This window comes from Eulemur rufifrons, chromosome 12 (genome assembly GCF_041146395.1).
Source record: "Eulemur rufifrons isolate Redbay chromosome 12, OSU_ERuf_1, whole genome shotgun sequence".
In the NCBI taxonomy this organism is placed as follows: domain Eukaryota; kingdom Metazoa; phylum Chordata; class Mammalia; order Primates; family Lemuridae; genus Eulemur; species Eulemur rufifrons.
In genome coordinates, this window is record NC_090994.1 from 653878 (window position 1) to 675621 (window position 21744).

At 41.3% G+C, this 21744-nt stretch overlaps 1 protein-coding gene across 1 annotated transcript in view; it reads right to left on the reverse strand.

The window, feature by feature from the left end:
* CSMD1 (CUB and Sushi multiple domains 1) overlaps positions 1-21744 on the reverse strand; it is a 1254382-nt gene that overhangs the window by 284925 nt on the left and 947713 nt on the right. The window contains exons 9-10 of the mRNA XM_069485062.1: positions 15682-15806; positions 6978-7099 (exon numbers count right to left, since the gene is read on the reverse strand). Coding sequence (XP_069341163.1) covers positions 6978-7099; positions 15682-15806 — 247 coding nt within the window. The remainder of the gene's footprint in view (positions 1-6977; positions 7100-15681; positions 15807-21744) is intronic.

Below are 21744 nucleotides of genomic sequence, written 5' to 3' on the forward strand. Positions count from 1 at the left end.
GGCCGCGTGACATACACATATCCATCCCTGGCTGTCCCATCCCTCCCCCTCCCTTGCTGCACAAAGGGTGTGAGAATCTACTGAAAATGCCTGTAACACACATCGTCTGGCCTCAGCTCGAGTTCCCAGTCGTATTTCCCAAGCACCCATCTTGCAACAGCAGGAACGGGCGGGCGATGGTCCCCTCCCACCTGTCCTGGAAGCCCAGCCTTGCTCCGAGCTCCCTGCCTTCTCTCAGCCTCCTGCTCAGCCCTCCGCACCTTCCCCTGTGTTAGGGGATCCTGTTTCCCCCGCATGGAATTGGGCTCGTTCTCTCCACACCTCGTGTGCCTCCTGCCCTGGGATCCTCCCCAGGGAAGCCAGACACTGAAACACGCCCATGAGCGTACGAGCATCCAGTGTCTGTGAGGGAAACTCACCTGGTATTTCAGAAAAACTGACTCTGACAGGTGACAGGGAAGAGCGACTATAAGAATTGCATGTTTCTGAGTGTTTATTTCCTTAGTATCTTTTAAACCAATTTTATAATTTCTACTCTATAAAATGTATAAGGGACTATCTGGAGATTCATATGAAAGTGTTCATGATGGTTATACAGTGCTGGTATTCACTCGCCTGACAATAATTTTCTGAATTTTTGAGCATTTATTTCCTTAACCAAAATGTCAAATGTTTTATTTCACTTAGCACAGCACCCTCTAGATTTATCCATGTTGTCACAAATGGCAAGATTTCCTTTTTTTGTGGCTGAATAATATTCTATTTTTTATATATACTGCATCTTCAATATGTACACTTTTTATATGTCAATGATACCTCAATAAAGCTGGAAGAAAAAGAAAGCAGAAGAAAAATAAACAAAAATGTACTAACGTTTTAAACTGTTTAAATCCTCAAAGACTTTTCAACAAGCTTTAATACCAACAAAAATATCTACCAGAAGCTCAAATTGGCATCAGGTGCTGAAATCCTACCACCACAGAATGTATTTAAAATGTATATACATGCATGCATGTGTTTGAAGTCTATACAATAGAAATTTTGAACTTGGATCACACACACCTCTCATTCTAGCTGATATGTATACATATGTGTATATATGTTTGTATGTGTACATTTAAGTATGCACAAATATAATACACACACACACACACACACACATACACACATTTATAAAAGGATTCTTCAGAAGGCTGGTCTTCCATGATATATTTAATATTTTCAATGAAGAGCCCAGGGATGAATTTTGAGAATATTTATCTTTTAATTCGTATAATGTATATCTCAGCAATATATTAATATGTTACTTTTTCAAGAATGAGATCACAGGACTCATCAAGGGTTTATCTGAAAATAGCTGGATTGTTGAATGTGTTTACAATGAAATACATTTAGAAATACCTTGTTACGGTATTCAGTTTTATTGACTTTGTTCTGGAATACCATGGAAGGAGCAGTTGTATTAATAGTTGAGTGTTTATAAATTTGCTTCTCAACTAATGGAGTATTACTTAGAAACCAATTATTTTATAGTTACCTGCATAGAACATTACATAGTAGGTTCTCCAAATAGTTTTAGTGTTTTGATGAGTATCTAATATTCAACTTGACACTGCACAAGATTATAAAATGTCATGTGCATTACTAAGAGAGACTCTAGGCTTCTTCCGTTAACCATTTGCACAAGAAATTTTATGTAAATATGTGGCATGAACCAACACATGGTACTTGATTCTACAACCGTCAAAGCACAAATTAGACCAGGAAAGAGAGTAAGTCAAGAGAGGGTCTTTACATTTTTCAAAAAAAAGAAGAGTGTGTTGACTAATTCACAATTGACACTGGAAATTTAGTTTTTTATTCTACCTTATTTCTTAAAAGTTCGTAGACCAGGTCAAAGATACAAATTGAGGCGTACAAATTCTTCTTACCCAAAATTCTCCATCAGTGCTTCTGGCAAGAGTCGTTGCGTGAAAACTTTTTGCATAACTGTTCTTTTCTCTTACTCTCCATATGTGATATACCTTCATCACCGTGCACTTAATCGGAAAACCCGCTTATTTGGAATGTCTCCCAAGGAATCAAATTAAGCCTAATTATACTTAATGGCAATGGCTGCTGCTTAATTTGGATGGTAATTCTGCTTAATTGAGATGACTTCAGGTGTCTAAGTGGTGCTCTGCCAAGGGTACTGGTGTGTGCGAGGACGCCAACCTGGAGCACCGGGTTCCCTCTCCGAACCTCTCTCCCAAGTACGTGATGAAGAGCAAAACACGTTCTGAAGCAACGTAACGCAAGCCTCCCGACATTTAACTCGGTGATTACTGAGTGTTCAGAATCAACAAAATTTATGCAAAACATTTACAAAATCTATGTAAACACATACAAAGATGGCAGAGAAAAGTGAAACTTCTAAAACGAGAGAAGAAAAACGTAAAAACCCAAACTGCTTAAAGAATCAACATCAAAATGTCAAAGAACATATCTCATGAGCTGTAACCCACGTTAGTCCACGGGAGTCTGGCAGGAGAGGAAGACAACGTGATTTGAAGCACGTCATGCACAAAAGATGGATCTAGTGATAACCCCGATCTCGTTCCCTGGCATTCTTTTTGCCTGCATGTGGACACGGCTGGTCACCCACAGACTAACCGTCACCCTTTCTTCCCGCCTTCCAGATGTTTCTCTCCTCAGGCTCCCAGGGAGCAGGACCATGGGCGTTCAACTCCACAGAACCGGAGGGAAATTGGATAGACAAATCCTAGAAAATGTTTCTCCCGTCTCTTGATGAACGAGACTTGTTTCATTGAACATGATGGTGTCTGTCACTGCGGCTGGGAGTGCTGCAGACACCGTGAGGACTGGGCGGAAACATCGCGCTGCTCTGGGTCGCGGGGCAGGAACGGACGGCAAACCCCAGAGCTTTCAACGATGTCACTGAGCGACCGAATGAGACCTGGACTCGCCCTGCCTCTGCCCTTTGGTCACATGAAACAATGTGTCCCTGAAGACGCTGGGGTTTTAGCTGGTTCTCTGTCCTGCAGCCCAAATCATCCTGCTGCTGCACTGAGTACCATTCTTTCATTTGCTCATGGCCCTGACCCGAGTGCTAACAAAGTAGGGAGATACAAGAGGAAGTAACTCTCCAGGCAGCAAGGACGCTGGTGACATGTCACAGCGCCCTGAGAGACGAGTGTAACTCCTTCGGGTTTTGGCTTCCTCCTTGCCAAGGAAGAGGCAGAGACAGCACAAACTCTAAGCTCCTTCTTAGATGGAAATTTCAATTATTCTCGTATGTCCAGGAAAGAACAAGGAGCTCAGATATGCCATGGGCACATCCTTCATGTAGAATGAAAATATTTGTAATTATTCATATGTAATCTGGATTTAAATGGATTTTGAAAATATTTTAAAGATGTGAATGAAACTCCCTGAAGATTTAACTTGAAAGCCCTGTCTTCCAGGCTGAAACACCATGGGTAGTCTGTTTCATGGCAAAAAACGCTAGTATTTTGAAACTATTTAATGACATTTATAGTTAGAAGATCATTTCACCATAATCAAAGCCAAATCCACCCTTCAACTGACCTTTAAGAGAAAAAAATAATGCCATTCCATGGCTTTCCTTAACTCTATTTTGTTTCCTGCATGTCGTCCTTCTGATCCCTGGTTTCATCAGCTAACGACACACTTGGGAATCCCAAGTTTGTCTTTACCCATGAGTCTACTTGCACATACGTGTACAGCAGGAACCGCAAACCCAAACTCATCCCCTCCCCTGACAGTGGGTCCTGAGGTCCCTTCCCTGGTTAAAGGTAGAGAGAACATATAATCTGCTCCTCACCGGGACAATTCTGAGACTCGAATGGCAGCCCTGTTATCAATACCGTAAGGACAGCAGACACCGCCAGGACACCCTGGGAGACCAGGACAGGTACTCACATTGCACGGGCTTCGTCACTCACCCTCAATGCCATCTCCATTCCTCCTCTCTTTTGTCACTCACTGCACCTACTAGAGGCCAGCCACAGCGCAAAGCCACGTGGAAAACAGTGTCCAACAGGACAGTCAAGAGCCGCGGCCGGCCCTCCCCATCTCCCCGTCCTGACTGGTCGCCAAGTCTTGCTGAGTCCAGAGCTGGTCGACTCTGGGTGATTCCACCCCAGGGAGCCGGCCCCACTTCCCACTGGAGTATCGTGGTAGATTCCCACCTCCCCAGTAGGGCGTGTTTGCGCCTCCTCCCATGAAAGGCCCATGGGATGAAGTCACTCTCTCGCCAGTGCCATCTCTGTCTTGCCCTGGGTCTCCCCCCAGGTAGAACCTTGCTTGCCGGCAGCCTGGCCATTGGGTCTTCACTGAAGGCAGAGGAGGAGATAGAGAGAAATCACACCCGTGAGTGCGAGTGTGGCACTGAGCCAGTCTCCCCGCGGGCAGTTGGCTCCCTCCTGCTGGGGACAGCTACAGAGCGGTCAGAACGCAGCTCAGATCCACCGGGGGGAGTGTCCACGTGTTCCATCATCCCCCCTGCAGAGGGGACGCTCCCAGGCTTCGCAGCTCCGAGTGGCAGCTCCCTGGCAGGAAGCAGGAGATCCGGGGGCTGCTGGGGCTGGGCTGGAGCCAGAGGCGAGGCGGGAGGGGCGTGGTGCCACCTACCTGCAGGTAGCAGCTTTTTTTTTTTTTTGTTTTTGAGACAGAGTCTCATTCTGTTGCCCAGGCTAGAGTGAGTGCCGTGGCGTCAGCCTAGCTCACAGCAACCTCAAACTCCTGAGCTCAAGGGATCCTCCTGTCTCAGCCTCCCGAGTAGCTGGGACTACAGGCATGCACCACCATGCCTGGCTAATTTTTTCTATATATATTTTTAGCTGTCCATATAATTTCTTTCTATTTTTAGTAGAGATGGAGTCTCGCTCTTGCTCAGGCTGGTCTCGAACTCCTGAGCTCAAACGATCCGCCCACCTCGGCCTCCCAGAGTGCTAGGATTACAGGTGTGAGCCACCGCGCCCGGCCAGGCAGCGGCTTTTTAATAACGCATCCAAGAAAAGAGTTTCTCCTACCTCTCAGATTGCAGAAGTAATGTATGTCAATATTCTATAAATGTCTCAATCAGATACTTTGTCCCCAAACACATCTCAATCCCTATAATATAAAATGCTTGTTTTCATTTGAACCCCTACGGAAATAGATGTAGTCTATTCACCATACATTCAACTCAACACCTAATACGCCCACCAAACAAACAAACTCTATTGTTTTAGTATCCCCTTCCTGCAGATTCACTATCTAACCTTCAAATCTTTTCTAAATTCTCAGTATCGTGTGAGTTAACTTCCTAGAGACTAAACAGGATATTCTATTTATTTAAAAGTATGTAAACGCAGAATTTTTTTCTATTTTTCCCATGCTTGTTTATGTTGCCACTGCTAGTACTAATAACGTATAACAGGCGATGACATTGCACTTACTTAGGCACACACACTGATTTATTAATTTTTTCACAACTGCCCTCTAAGGTGAATACAATTACTACCTCTTTTACAGGTGGGAAATCCAAGGCCCGGGGAAGTTAATTAACTTTCCCAAATTCATGTAATCACTAAGTGGTACAGCCGGTATCTAAAGGGCTGAGAGCAGTATAAATTTGAATAAATAAGCCATTTAATAGCATATAGGAAAAATATGGTTTGGATGAGCATAGTGAATATCCCAGAGAACAACACAGCTCTAGCATCCTGAGAAACACATGATGAAACTCGGAGGCTTTGGACAGAGCAAAGACAGCCCAGAAATTCCTCAATCTTTGAGAAGAATGCCTACAACACCCTGAATTTTTACCCAGTTCTATTTCTTAAAGCCTATATTTTCCAGTAAAACACTGGGATTTTAGAATTAAAATAAGCCAACACAAAACCAAAAGCCATCTGTAATGAACACTTCACTGAATCTAAAATCAGAACTTTTTTGCTTTTAGACCTGGGGACTAAATAGCCTTAACAGAGAGCTATAGAAATATAACACATATTTTAATAAAATATAAAATTGGAGAGGTGATCATTTTAGACTCAGAACTGCTGGTAATAACTCAATAATTGGCAAACAGTAGGGATCAGTAAACTTACTGTTGGTATAAATATTCCTTTTAACATTGTTTATTTTAGTGAAATCCATACCTTTGTTTTTTTGACAGTTTTTTTTTTTTAAATCAAATCAATTTGAAGATGTTCCACCTTTTTTTTTTTTCTTTTCACAGGTAGGCATCTATATTGAACTTAAAGCAAATTAAAGAAAATTCATTTTATAACCAATAAAACATGATTACGAATGCGCTTCCTTGGCCTACGATTTAAAATGTAGCACCACAACTGCAAACTATGTATGCAAAACTTACAGAGAAAATAGAATGGTGTTGCCCTCCTTTATTCCTCTGGGGGAAAACACATATTCTATTCAATGTATTTAAGATGAGAAATCGGAAAAAGTGTGGAGACCTGTTAACTTTTTGGAAAACTCATATAGCTCATGAGAAGAACATGTGAACAGTGTGATTTAGAAAACAGTATCTGAGAGACAGTATTCTTTGCATCTGAGCATAGCAAGAGCATTTCTAACCCTTAGCAGCACTGCGCAGAAATACTGCGGTACCTAAGACAGCGTCCGACATGGCAGTTGAGACCTGAATTGAAAAAGACATAACTCATGTCAAAAAGCACTAGCACTATGACACATGAAGGAAGAACGTCAACTTAATCTCCAGAATCACTATAAGGGCCGCACGGAGAATATTCACCTTGCATTTGAATCTCAGACTGCTTTCCAACGAACGTGGGTATCTAGGCACAAAATGCCAAAATGCAGCACGAACATTTTAATTCAGACAGGAAAAGGTGAGGACGCTATCGCTGGCCAGGTGTCTGCCTGCCCAGGTGACCCTGGCGGAAGTCGGCTGCACTAACCACACGGAGGGGAGAGACGGGTCTTACCTTGTCGGGGTCGGCTGTGGTGATGACCCACACGCAGTGCGCGTTGTCTTCGTACTGAACTGGGTAGTTCGGGGAGGTGATGATGCCGCTGGGTCCACGCAGGTTGGAGCCACACGTTCTAGCTGGAAATACACAGAAACAGTGTTACTGTCTACAACTTTTCATTCGTGCGGTAGAGACATAACATTCATGTGGAACTCCAAGTCAGCTGTTATCTGATCGCGATAAAAAATGGTGCATGAACTCAGGTTGGCAAGTGGATTTTGCTCAGCCTTTGGGACCCTTGCTTTGGTACCTGCGGTGTTGGGCTGGAACACTTTCTTACGTGATTTCCAAAGACGTGACCATTCACCAAATGATATCGCTGATGATTGTGCCATGGATAACGTCAACGTCAACGTAATCCATTTCTAATCCCGTGTCTGACTAAAGAGAGTCTTCATATACATTTGGTTGTACAAAGAGTCCCTATAGACACTTAGCTGCACACACATGCAACAAGATTGGGGACACGGCCCCTACAGTGGGACGGAACCAGAGTTAATAGAAGCTACCTGGCCTCGAATAAGTAGATTCACCTCTCCCAGCCTTGTCCTTCCAACTTCAAAGGAGGATTTTGGAAAAGATCTCCAAAGTCACTTTCAAGCTTTAGTCTCTATTCTTCAATAAACTATACCAATTTCTTTACGGCACAATGCAAATAAGAACTTAAAATATTATTGAAAGTTTAAAGAAAGAAAATAGAAGTGGGGATTCTAAAAGGAAAATGAAAATATCTTAAAGTTGAAATGAAAAACCAAGTGAAGCATAGAAATTGCGTCATCCAATATAGATGACTCCGTTTGGAATATAAAAATAATTTAATTGCCTTCCACTTGAAGAAAGGTTTTTTTTTTTTTTTCTTTTCAAATAAATTGACAAAATTTGAAAATCTAATGTCAGCCTGGGCTCTAGTCTTAACGTTAATAATTTAAACTGAGTTTGAGAACGCAGAGGAAACTGATTTTATGAGAAGGAATGAATATAAGAAAACCTCTGCTTCATTTTCCTAAGACATCGTATCACACAAACTGAGAAACCTGTTCCCAAGGAAGGATTAATCCGAATCATAACCCACATTCTCCTCCTCCCTCCCCCTGGCTGGGTACCTGCTCCAGGTCAGTTATCACTCCAGGGGCCTCAGCTGCAAAACCGAACAGAGCAGGACCCCTGGCTTGGAAGGACAGTCTCTGGGGGCGTAGGAACAACCACTGAAGGCAGCTTTTCCGAACTGCCGCCCACACTAGCCAATTCTCCCTTCCATTTACAGTGATACAAGAGCAATCTGAACCACGGCTATTCCTAATCATACTTCTGTTCTCCGCTGTGATTATTAATCCACTGATCTATCTTTCCTACAAGGTCTGCACTCCTGACCTTAGCAACAGCATCTTTCCTTGGGACAGGATGACTTTAGACAACTTTTCAGTTACTTAGTACTTACTACGGAAATAATTAGCTAAAAATAGACCTACTATACACTGAAAGACATGTTGAAATTAACTTTTAAAATATTGTCATTTACCATCCAAATGAACGAGATTTTTAAAGTAAAGATGGATAAAAGATTATGTGGTTTTCAAAACTCAGTAGGTGTGTCATTGGTCTAAAGGTCATCTGACCAACATCTCCTACACTCTCATAGTCCCTTCTCTAATGAGTCCATTTTTAGGAAGGTGTTCTCAGAGAGGACATGAACATCAAATGTAAAATTTCCCTAGAGCACTTGAATGTTAACAGTTTCAAACAGAAAACTTTAGAAGCAAAGTTAACACCAACAAAATCTGAGTTATAATATCTTTATGCATTGATCCATAACTAAATCAACAAATACTTATTAATGCTAAATTATATTTGTAACAACTATTAATTATGAAATGTAAGAACATACGAAAACGTTTCATAATTAATAGTTGTTACAAATATAATTTAGCATTAGTAAATATTTGTTGATTTAGTTATGGGTCAATGGACCCACATTGCATTTCTAAGTCTGTATTTCAAGCTTTGAAAAAAATACATCTGAAGGATCTGTGCAGAGGGAACCATATCTACTATAGGTTAGATTTTTGAAAATTTAACATTTGGAAAGCAGAAAAGGAACTAGAGAAGAAGATGGAGCAGGCTGAGGGGTATGAGATGAAGCAGGACCGAGAGTCCTACCAAGATCAGAGCCAGCGAGTGAGGATGGAGGGGTCGGGCAGCTTTGGGAATTGCCCGCTGGGGCGTGTCTGCTGTCCCCGTGAGGTCACGGTGAGTCAGACGCAGGAGGGAGAAGCCAGCAAGGCGGGAAGAATAAACAAACGGGTGGTGAGATCTGGACGATGCACGCAGGACCTCCCAAAGCAGGAGAATGGTTGGTATCAGTTTACCTACAAGCAACATCTGTGCTGTTTTGCCAGCTGTTTTTGTGCCATATTTGAATGTGAATTCAACTGATGTTCTGGGAGTTAATAAAATGGTGCCGTAAGACCTGACCCAGAAGGCTAGAAACCGGAGGCTTCATCACCTTGCCTGTCTGTCCGCTCGTGGAGTCTGCCGGCTTCTCGCTTCCTGCTAAGGACGGATTGTGCGGCTCCTCACACAGGTGGGTCGCTTAGGGGCAGCTGTTCTGACTGGGATGGGACAACTGCATGGTGTCTTTGCAGGCAGGGGACCTCTTCCCTACGGTAGCTCCTGCACTAAACAGGCATTCAACGGGTCAACATAGTATTTAACTGTGCAACATATTAAATAATGTAAGAATCAAAATATACTAGTGGCCAGCAAGTTTTTAGACCCAAGCTCTTTCTCTATAAATTCCCATCACTGAAATGTGTATGTGCATGTTTGTAGGTATCACAGTCAAACGCCGCCTGCAACTCCTGCAAAAGCTTTGCCCTCCGCCAAGATCCTCCCGAAAACCTAGCACCTAATCCAGAGTAACGTTCACTCACATGCTTGGTAAATGTCCTTGGATAATAACTGTGACCTAATGTGCCTCTGATGTTATTTGTCTAATAGTTTTCTAAACTTCTAAACTCGAATTCCATACATCTTACTCAAACTCGTATATCTTATGTCTTCCCAATAAAAGGTAGAATTCACAGAATGACAAATTGGAAATATATCAAGAGGGGAAGTGAAAAGGAAGAAGAAAACGAACCAATTTTGGATGCCAGTGCATGCCATTTATCCGCTGGATCAATAAATACTTATTAAGTACAAAGTACATTTGTTTCATGTAATTTATCCCACTTAATACAAAGTAATAACTTATCTATTTATTTAAATTCGGTTCCAGGAAATCATACTGTTCTATGGTAACTGCTCAATTAATCAAGTTAATTGAAAGAGGGAATATTCTAATCAACTAAATTTGAATTAGTGGCATAGCAAGACTCACATTAGAAGCTTCTTTCTTTCATGCAAAGTATTAATTATATTGAATGGTCTATTTCTTGTATATTTTCAGGACATGGCATTTTTTGTCAACCACAGTGAAGACAACAGCCGCAGAAGTTAGGAGCTTGATTTTCCTTATCCCATCTGAGGTCCAGGCCTGGCTTAGGCAGCCACGGGCTGTCTCATCTCAGATTATTTCATTTTAAGACTCTAAGGTCATTCAATTAGCATAATAATCAGAACTCCATCTATGATTGCTATGAAGATTGACTAAAATAATGCAAGTAAAGCATTTGGCACACAGTGTAATACAGCACAGCGCATGTACTCGAGAAGTGTACGTGACAGGTTCATTTTGAGTTGAGCACAGAGGATACAACTGGGAGGATACAGCTGAAATTCTCACCTTCAGCAGGAAATAAATAAACACATGAACATCTAATGTCAGAAGGAGACAAGAGCTTTGAAAAAAGGCAGCGAAAAGGTCTGTAGAGTGTCTGGAAAGGGCTTGCTGTGGAAGATGGGTGGTCACGGAAGCATTGTGGATGAGGTGACATTTGATGAACAGTATAGGAGGGACTCCACGTAGATTTCTGGGGGAAAGGGCTCCACAGAGGAGAAAACAAATGCAAGGACCCCAGCTCAGCAACTCCTCTGGCTCCAGGAACGTAATTAGCACCCACTTAAGGGTGGTTTTCAGATTATTCTACATCAATAGAGTATGAAGGTCGAATAACAATACACAAAAAATTATTATTGCCAATAACATAGTAAAAAATATTAAGGAAAATAAAAAACAGTTTCTCCCAAGTGACCTCCAAGTAAAAATGATAAAGCTTCAGGAGTCTGGAGGCAACAACAGAAATGTCTCCGAATTCACAGTATTAAAAAGTTAATCATGTATATGTTTCTCTAAATCTCTGAGATAATAGCTACTTGATTGAATAATCAGTACATAGAATATCATTCTAAAACTGACACTGGCCCTGTAATCTGGTAGAATGAAGAGTCATCTTTCATGTGTAAATGATCTGTTTTATCGCTGTTTAAAAATTCATTTCTGCAAGGACAGAAAACATGGGCAAAAAAGAAAAAGCTATAAAAGTTCTTGGTAAACAACAAGTTTATATATTAAGGGTAATTCTTAGCTACCTAGAATCCCAAGGTAAAAATAACTTTATTTTGTGACCCTGGCTGGCTCTAATTAGCTTTCATGTAACCACAGTTACAACTGCAAATAATATGTCATTTTTTCTTAGGGGCCTTTTTAACTCAGAGAGCAACTCAAAATATTAACTCTGCAGATCAAAGTGCATTAGCATTAAAAAAGCTCTACATAAATCCCCCCTAAAGACTGATGGAATTGCAACACCAGCCTAAACATTTTACTTAAAAAAAAAAAAATAGAATGCTATACTCTTCATTTTGTTTGCTTATTTAAAAAAAGTCTACTGTCAGTTAAAGATACACAGTTTTAAACAGCTCATAATGTTTTACCCTGCAAAAAAAAAAAAAAATCATAATGGTTGTTTTCCTATCCCTAAATGAAGTAAGCATAATTTCAAACAAAATCACTTGTATAATTACTGAGCTATGACAACCATTCATCTGTTTGGTAACAGGAAGAAAAGGTAATATTCCCCCAGTCCTCAAAGCTAATTAGCTAATGTAAGCATTGGCGAACCACCCCAGTTTCCAGATGGGAAGATCACTTCTGACTCACTGCAATTTATCAAACGCTTCCGTCAGATACTCCTTCTGCAAGGAAGGTGTGGCAATTACTTAAGAGTTAGAGACCCTTCATGAAGGTGAGAACCTTGAGAATTGGTCCCCCCTGTACGCACCGATCTGAAGTATCTTTATGCACAGAGCTGGCAGGATGCTCAGACCAGCGGCATCTTACTGTGTTCTGTAGACAGTTGGGATCAGAACACGTGGCCAAAGTGATCAATCTGAGGACTGCCTGAGAGGCTAGCGACGAATCAGGAAAACCCAACTATGATGTTGACATTTCAGAAACTATTTCACACGGCAATGGCACAGAACGGAAGACCGACTGGGAAACTGCACTGGAAACACTGTCAAGTTTCATGGGATCCATTTCCCAGTACATTTTATGTATCTGAAGTTACAGATACATAGAAATTTTTATAGAAATAATTACAGAACCACCACTTTTAAAAAATGTGTTTCAGCTCTTCTGTAATTGATGAAATCAGTCATTAGAAGCGAGTAGAGACCTATTTAAGGGGGAGAATGATGACATACTCAGGCTCCTAAGAGCTGCCAACCTGGCAAACTTATGGATTTTAATTGGACAAAGTGCGTTCTCCAGGGAGGGACGCCAGCCAGGAAACAGGTCACGACTCACTGAGCTCATATTTCCTCTTCACACCTGCAAGGGTGTTGCTGGGTCTCCACAGAGAGGACGAAAACCAGGCCTGAAGACTGAGCTAAGCGTTCAGAACTGTGCTGCCCAGAGCGGTAGCTGCCGGCCACACGTGGCCACTGGTCACCTAGTTATCCTGAGATAAACTGTACTCTAAGTATAGGACGCTGGCAACATAGTATATATTTAAAAAGGAAAGTCTGTAAAACATCTCTTTATAATCTTTATATTGACTGTGGGTTAACATGATTACAGTTTCTGTATTTAGGTTAAATGAAAATGTTATTAAAGCTAAATTCACCTGTTTCTTTTTACCTTTTTAATCTGGCTACTAAATATTTCAAAATTACATATAGAATTTTGGGAAGCAAACACGTACCATCTCCCAGTTACTCAATCACACGCTAAGGTAGGTAGGTGCTCCCGTGAAGGATTTAGCAGGTGTACCTGAAGTCCCTTATCCATTGACTTTCAGTTAAGGAGATTATCCTGTCTGGCCTTTACCAAACCAGCTGGGACGCCTCCAGAGAGGGCTGAGAACTATCCTCAGAGAGAGAAAGACTCCTGCCCGCGGACGGCAGCTCTGGCCTGGACCCGGGGTCTAGTCTGCTCAGCACCCCCCTTCCTGACTGTCCGTCCTTCGGAATTCAGGCTGACGTAGCCAACCCCACCAGCCCTGCGAGCCAATTCCTTGATCTAAACACTCACACGTCTCCATCCTACTAGTTCTGCTTCTTTGCCTGAACACTGACACATGCAGCGTCTGGTGCCTGGACACAGGGTGTTGCTGTAATGAATGTGGGCGCAGCTTTGGAGCTGGGTGGTGGGTCAGGGCTGAAGGGAACATGACAGAGAAAGCCTCAATGGCATCCAACACACTATGAGCAAAAACCTGTATTTTAAAGACACTGTAGGTCGGACTCCAAAGGAGTGAGGGAGATGTTGCCAGAAACTTAAAGAAGTGGCAAAAGCTTAGCAGAAGTGGTTCTGTAATTAGGTGGGAAGCAGGATTTTCAAGTGACAATGGAGATGCCCAGGCTGTGTGTTGAAGGTCCCCTTGGTTCCTTCTTGTAAAACATGAAAGGAGAATTATTAAACACAAAGCAGCCGGACTGGATGATTTTGAAACTTCTCAGCCTCTGCAGATGGCAAACGATGCTCAAATTTGGAAATGGCTCTTAAAAGCAATGCACAGAGAAAAGGCTGTGTGCGTGGGGGCATAACCTTTCGCTGCAACCTCAGAATGCTCAAGGTCAGAACACGAGTGTGCAGCAACAAATGGGGTACTTTCAAGAATTGAGGGTTTTCCTCGCAGACCTTCTCCACCAGCCCAGAGGGTCCCTAGAAAGCTGAAGAGCACCGTCCCGCTGGCATCGCGGCAGGAGCCCAGGACGCAGAAAAGAGTATCTCAAAAATATCTGTGGCTGTGGATTTCGTAATTGATTAAACTCTAGTAAAATACATCCTCTATGAAAATACTTCCAGCTACTGTAGGTCATTATTAAAGAAAGTTAGAAGGCATAAATTTAATAAGGACTAAATAACTACTCAGTGATAATCAAGGGATATCTAATTTAAGCATAACAAGTGCCTCACCGGGCAGGAGGGGAGGAGAGGGGATGGGTGGGGTTGGCCACTCTTTGCCTTTGGAGCTGGAAGAAGGAGGTGGGTGCTGGTGATGGGTGCAGCTGTCACGAGAAACCAAGCAAGCGTTGCAAACGGGACCCTGCGGAAGAGGAAGAGGCGTTCTCTTCCGAAACATGACCAAGTGGGACGTGGGAATCTAAAGAACGGAGGTCCAGCAGGGTGCTCTGTAATTGCCTCTAGAGTAAGTGGGTGGTGGGTTGAGGAGGATGGAAAAACGTCCCCACCATCAGCCTGATGGTGCAGCTGTTTTCTAGGAGATAAGGACCTCGGAGTTTCAAAACAAGTCAGGTGATGAGGTGGAGGTCACAGGATACTGAGAAAGTGCTTGAGTCGAACATTTTTATAGCCAAAATGTTTGAAATTAAGAATAACTTTTTATAACCAAAATGTTTAAAATTATAAAGACTATAAAAGAGGGGTATGATACTCTTATATATCAAACTTGCCTTTTTATTCCTTGGTCAAACTAGTGCCTTTATTTTTCTTCAAAATTACTAATTTACAGAGATTATTTTGTGGCCAAAATTCAAGAATGAAACCCAAAAACCTAGTTTTTCTTTTAATTTTATTAATTATTCCATTTTAACACAACCATGCCAGTTTTCTTCTGGTTTCAGTATGATTTCTATAATTCCAGTAGGATTTTACATATATTTCATAGGAGTGTCATGTAAGTATTTGGACCTCTGATAATTGCATATATATTTTTAATATGATAGTGATAATGATGACTATTTTTCTTTGCTAAGTATGTCAAAGATTAGTTTAAGATAATTTATTGATAAAATGGTAACTTAGAACCACTCTCTTTATCACTCATGTAATCAAAACTAAAAATTCAACCTCGCCAAAACTGAAAGGTGAGGATTTTTAGATTTCCCAGGGTGCACCTAAAACTTTCCAAAGGATCTGGTTATGTACCATATAGTCATACATACACATACTGTGCAGAGAGATAGATAGGTAGATCTACCTTATGTTGAGTGTGTGTGTGTGAGGATGAATAATTAGGTTTCCCCATATCTGTCCTGCAATGTAAAATGTGCAAATATCTTTTGAAATATTGGTCTCCTAATTTAAAGAAAATACTTCTTTCATTATCCACATCTCAGTGAAAACATGCATCATTACCAAGTTATGCACCGTGTATACACAATGCTTTACATCTAAATTGCATATTCAGAAAAAAAATTCAATCGTGAAGAGAAAGATTTTCTGGGCTGTACCCCATGGTGCATCCCTTACCTCTGCAGATTGGCCGGTGGTCACTCCAAGCAGCGAGTGTCTCCGTAACTCTCTGACAGGTGATGCTCTTAGATCCTTGGAGCACATAGTTGTCCTCACAGGAGAACTGTACATTTGCACCAACCCTAAGCAGTGACAAAAACAAACAAACAAACAAAAAAAACACCCAAATTATTTACAGAAGATGTTTTATAAAAAAATGGCTGCTACGATGTTATGCAGTCAAAACAATATAAAACATTAAGCAATCCATTCAATATTATTTACAGAGGCAACCCTGGGATTTAGCAAAGGTTATAAAATTTTAAAAAACCTGGCTTCAGATTTCTGCTCTTCCAGGTTCACAGCTAAACAAACATATGAACCTTAACTTGTCACCTTAAAAATAGGGAAAATAGCAAAGGTGACCTCATTGAGTGTTGCAGTTTCCATAAGGAAATTTATGGGAAGTTTTATACCCTGAAAACAAAACAAAGTTGGATATCATTCTACGTGAATAAATACCTTACAAGTACAAGAACTGAAAAAGTCCAGATTAAGGAAATGTCTCCATAAAGAATCTATGTTACTATCACGGACATTGATTATATTTAAAAGAAGGCCAGTGGTATTACATTTCAGAAATACTTTTTACAGGAAAAGAATCATTTGTTTTAGGAAAAAAAAAAAAAAAAGCAATCCATCCAGCCTAGAGTTAGTTGAAAAATTGCTTTGGCTCCAGAGCTGCATCTGCAAACATGAAGCTTCAGGGTTGTAAACATTAACAAAACGTTGTCACAGGATAACAACTGGACAGGTGCGTGAAGAAGTGCTGGGGCATACATCACGTCTGAACACACCCAATTACTTCTTCTAAGCCTGGCAGCTGACATTGAGTTGAGCATTGCATTATTTTACTATCTGACAAGCTGACTGTTACAAGAGGAAATTCTACTTGTGTTTCTTCTTTTGAATAACTGACAGGTCGATGTTGAGGAAATAGGAGTGAAAGAGGGAGGCTCTGAAGGAAAAGATGCTCAGTCGTCTACATGGACGGATGGAGTAAATAATGGAGAAAAGAGGGGAAACAAACTGATGCTTTCCTTTCTTGCTTATCGAAAAACACCGCCATCTACAATATTGGATTGAACACTATTCAAGTCACATCACGCCAGCATCTCCCACAACAGCTACATAGCTCTCTCGCTGGGGAGCGTCACTCATGTCCGCAAAAATTATCAGAGTCAAACCAATTTGGAAAGTTCTGGGTTAAACAAAATTAAACATCTTTCCTTTCTAAAGGGACTTCTCAGCTTAATGAAATTTAATATGCAAAACGTATTTTACCTATTTAAGGGAATGTAAAATATGTGGAATGTTCCAGATTTGTCCATCTAGGAAGCACTTTTTGCACCAAGAATCCAGGACAACTAGAGTTCCATGGCACCAATTTTGAGAAACGCTGCATCGTAAGTACATAATATGTATATTTTTTGAACGTGAAAAGTATAAAAACCAACACTCAGACATAATTCCCACTGTTATTGTCTGTCATAAGTTAAGACGGCTGTAATTTATAAACATATTCCTCCTTAATTTCTGCTCACTGATCTTTGTTTAAACCTTGGAGCCACATAAAATGAGATAAAGGCAAGAACTTTGTTGTGAAAACAATGATTATACCCTTGCGTTTTCTACTGCAGCCTCCAGTCTGCAGTGCTTTCTATGTACGCAAATCTCAATATCCATGACCTTCATAATTCTTTTGATATTTTTAGTTGAGAAGCTATTGTGGGTCCTACTCTATTCTAGGTAGCAAAGAGGCAGAGGTGGATGATACGGACAAAGCCCCAGTCTCAGGGAGAAAACATAATAGTTAACGACAACAACAATCCCAACAATCAAATCAAATATAACAAAAATGAGAGGATGTCATAAGCGCTATGAAGGGAATAAAATGATATGATATAAATATAATGAATAATATAAGGAAATAAAGTGAAATAAAATGAAATGATATAATGAGGTAAGGAGAGTTGGAATTTGAGAGTATGTCACCATTTCTATGATCCTCTTAACAGAACATTCCAGAAGTTGTCAAACAAAAAGAAAGGGAAGTGGGATTATTGCTTCTACTTGGCAATCACGTATTTCAACTGCAGCAGCATGGAACTCGTTAGTTACGGGACGCACCCTGCTCCAGCGAAACCTCTACTTCTTACATACATTTTCCCCATACACCCAATCAATATTCCTTTAGGTGTTATTAGTGAATTATATTCTATTTTGAGAAAAAAAAATCAATAAACCCAAAAGTGCAGGCAATAAAAGCAAAGGAAAAAAAAAACAAAACAGGAAAAACAAATGAGCTGGCATCAAACTAAAAATCTCATCATGCACAGTAAAGGAAACAATGAACAGAATGAAGAGACAACCTACAGAACAGGGGAAAATATCTGTCAACTATGCATCTGGTAAGAGGTTGATATCTAAATACTTAAGGAACTCAAACAACTAAAAGCAAAAAAACCCAAATAGCCCAGGTAAAAACTGGAAAAAGAACCTGGTGGACATCTCCCAAAAGTGGATGTAAAAATGTCTGATGGTGCATGAGCAGGTGCTCAGCATCATGAGTCATCAGGGAAATGTAAATTAAAGCCAAGGTGAACTATCGCCTCCCACGTGGTAAGATGGCTGTCATCAACAAGACACAAGAGAGCCAGTGTTGGTGAAGATGTGGAGAAACAGGCGCCCTTGTACACTGTGGGTGGAAATGAAAATTAGTAAAGATTTTGTGAAAAACGTACAGGGGCTCCTCAAAAAATTAAAAAAGAGAACTACTATACGACGCAGCAATTTCTCTTCTGATTATGTCTCTGAAGGAAATGAAATGAGCGTGTCAAAGAGATGTCTGCCCTCCCGTGGTCACGGCAGCATTACTGACAACAGCCAGGATATGGAACCCACCCACGTGTCCACCACGTGGATAAAGTGAATGGATGAAGAAAATGCGGCAGACACACAGGATGGGACACTATCCAGCCTTGACAACGAAGGAAATGCGTCATGTGCAACAACATGGCCGAATCTGGAGGACGTTATGCTAAGTGAAATAAGCCAAGCACAGGAAGACAAATACGGCATGATCTTAATTTTATACGGAATCTAAAAACATACGACATAGGACCCGTAGGAGCAGAGCATAGAAGGGTGATTACAGGGGATGGAAGGAGGGGTGTGGGGAAGATGTCCGTCAGAGGACATGAACTTCAGTTAAGAGGAATAAGGTCAGGAGATCTACGGCACAACATGGTGACTATGGTTAAAAAGTGTGTTGTATGCTAGAAAATCACTTAGAGAGAGGTGAAATGTTGTCACCACACACACAAAAAATCTTACGTCTGTGGGGGAATGAATATGTTAATTAGCTTGTTCTAGCCCTTGCACGATCCATAGTTCAAAACATCACGGATACCATAAAGACATACGATTTTTGTCAATTTAAAATAAAGGAAAATTAACACCGCTGCTCTGTGACTAACAGATCTAATTTTTGGGGAATATATATTGATCATCCAAAAGATGGGAAAATTATGGCCAGTGATGTTCTTGGGAAAACAAGAAAGCGTTTAATACGAGGACCATGATTGACTAACTTATTTCAGATATGTCTGAAAGAATCCAATATTGCTACATAAAAGGCAAACATGAGAATATGTAGCGATACAGAAAAGAAGACAGACATGATCTGAAAGTGTATGTTCCCCAGATGACACTGAAATCCGTATCTACGTGTAGATCTATAGATCAGGAACCATAGGCAGAAAACTACTTTTTGAGTGGTAATATCACTATAAGTAGACCTTTGTTTCTATATTCTAATAATTGTATTTCTTCCAGTTTCATTACTTTATAATTTAATTAAAAACGTCTTTTAAGCTGCTCCTAGACCCTCCCTCCATGCTCACTCACTGAGACGGCTGCGCAGACTCTCTGCGGCACTAACACAGTTCTCGCTTGTCTCAGATTCTCATCAAACACTTCACAAGCCCATTCCGCACAGAGACGGGGACTCTACCTAATGTTTTACGATCGTCATCTGGTATCACAGTCTAGTCCAGAAGTCTCTGCTTGGGACATTCATCTTTAGTACATTTAGAGGACAATATAGAACTCATTCCTTAATTGCTGTCATAAAACCCTTTCGCAAATGATCGGAAATAGCCATCGATAAAATATTGAAGCTTTGCTACTTTCAAGGCATTAAAATTATTAACAAGAGCATCTTCTCCATTTCACTGCAGCCAAGGAGGGTAAACGCGTTCCCAGCAGCAGAGCGGAGTGGTCTCTGCGCTGCGATGAATCAAGATGAGGTTGAAGCTAAACACAACCCAGATTCTAATTTATTAATTCAGCCGTTTCCTTTGGCTTTATCTAGCTCATGGATCAGTTCTGTTTAGACGTCTTATATGCTTTCAACTTCAAATATACAATAAACTAAGTTTTCATTGATTTACGATTACTATGTTAGAAGTAATATATATTAGGTATAACATTAGATCATGTAATTTGGTTCTCTGAAAAGTACTCAGAAGAAAATTCCAGGAAAAAAGAGAAAATCTCTTAGTGCCTGTCTATTGGCAGGTAAATGTGGAACAGATTAATTATATTGTACAATTGAGACAACTGTTAGTAGTTTGCAACTGTAATAACAGAGAACTGATCTGTATAAGATCAAGATACACTGGATATTGAAAATAAACACCCAAATGACAAAATTCAACTTAAACAGCTAAAGCAATTTTTTTCTTCTAAACAGAATACAATAGAAGAAACGCATTTTCACTTCTTCACTGCTTAGCACTTCTGAAAAGCTGGCGACTTGACTCTCGAGTTCTAACGACATTTCATTCATCACCATTTAGTCTGCTTTATCTGCTAAAAATATGAACAGTCTGGCTGTGAATAGACTATTTCTAAATACGGTTGACCTAGAGAGTGGGTATTTGTGGATTCGTTCAACACAGGTACTATCACTATCTTTGAAAAACAAAATCTGAGGTGACTCAGAGATTAGAGTCCAGCACAGGACATGGGCTGGTTTAGCTGTGACGTCTAGCTGCGACCATCCACCAGAGATGACGCTAATCTCCCCGACTGCCCAGACGGAGGGATCCGACCTCTCTTCTCAACCCTCACTGCTCAGCATCCACCGGACCTGCGGACGCAGCCAACAGACAGACTGACAGACACAGAAAGACGGGCGAGTGCCTCTGCGCTGACAGTCCCAGTTCAAACAGCGCACTGGAGTATCCACAAACGCAAAAGGAATAGAGCTTATTTTTAGGCAGCAAAGGTAGGTGTTTAAACATTCTGCATCTTCAGAAGAAGGGAGAATTACGTTAGATTATACTGTTTCAGCCTCAAGCAACATAAAACACAAAAAACTTGAGACAAACGTTTCCTTAGCACGAAGTCCAAGCTGGGATTTGCCGTATTTGTCCTGGCGGAAGGGGGACAGGTGCAATTGAGGAATGGCATCTGCCAGCTCACTGTGTCAAAGACTTAGACATTCTGCTTAGCTGAGCGAGGGCCATGGCAGGATGAAGTGTGAAGTGCTGAAGAATGTGTATCCGTTTGCATGTGTGCACGTGTGTGCCCTTGTGTGTGCACATGCAACACGTGTGTGTACACGCAACACATGTATGTGCATGCAATCATACACACACCTCTTTTTCTTTTCCTTGTGTTTTGTCTATACCGACTGCCTCTGTCCTGGCACAGCACAAGTTAACATCACAGGCTTCCAGATTCACTCGGGTTGTCCGTGTGCAAGCCATGCAACGTGTCTAAAGGAGATGTGATGGTGTGTTTGTCCCCACCCCTCACCCCCCATTGTAAGAAACAGGAACAGAACGTGGCAGACAGGACTCTCAGCCGAGTCCTGGGGAAGAACAGGACTGGGGGCAGAACTGGAACCACGGCGGCCAGAAGGCTGTGCCAATCCAGTGCCCGGTCTGCCCAGCACACGTGGGACCAAGAACCAAGCTGGGGTGAGGACAGGGGACGGGAAATCCCCCTGTG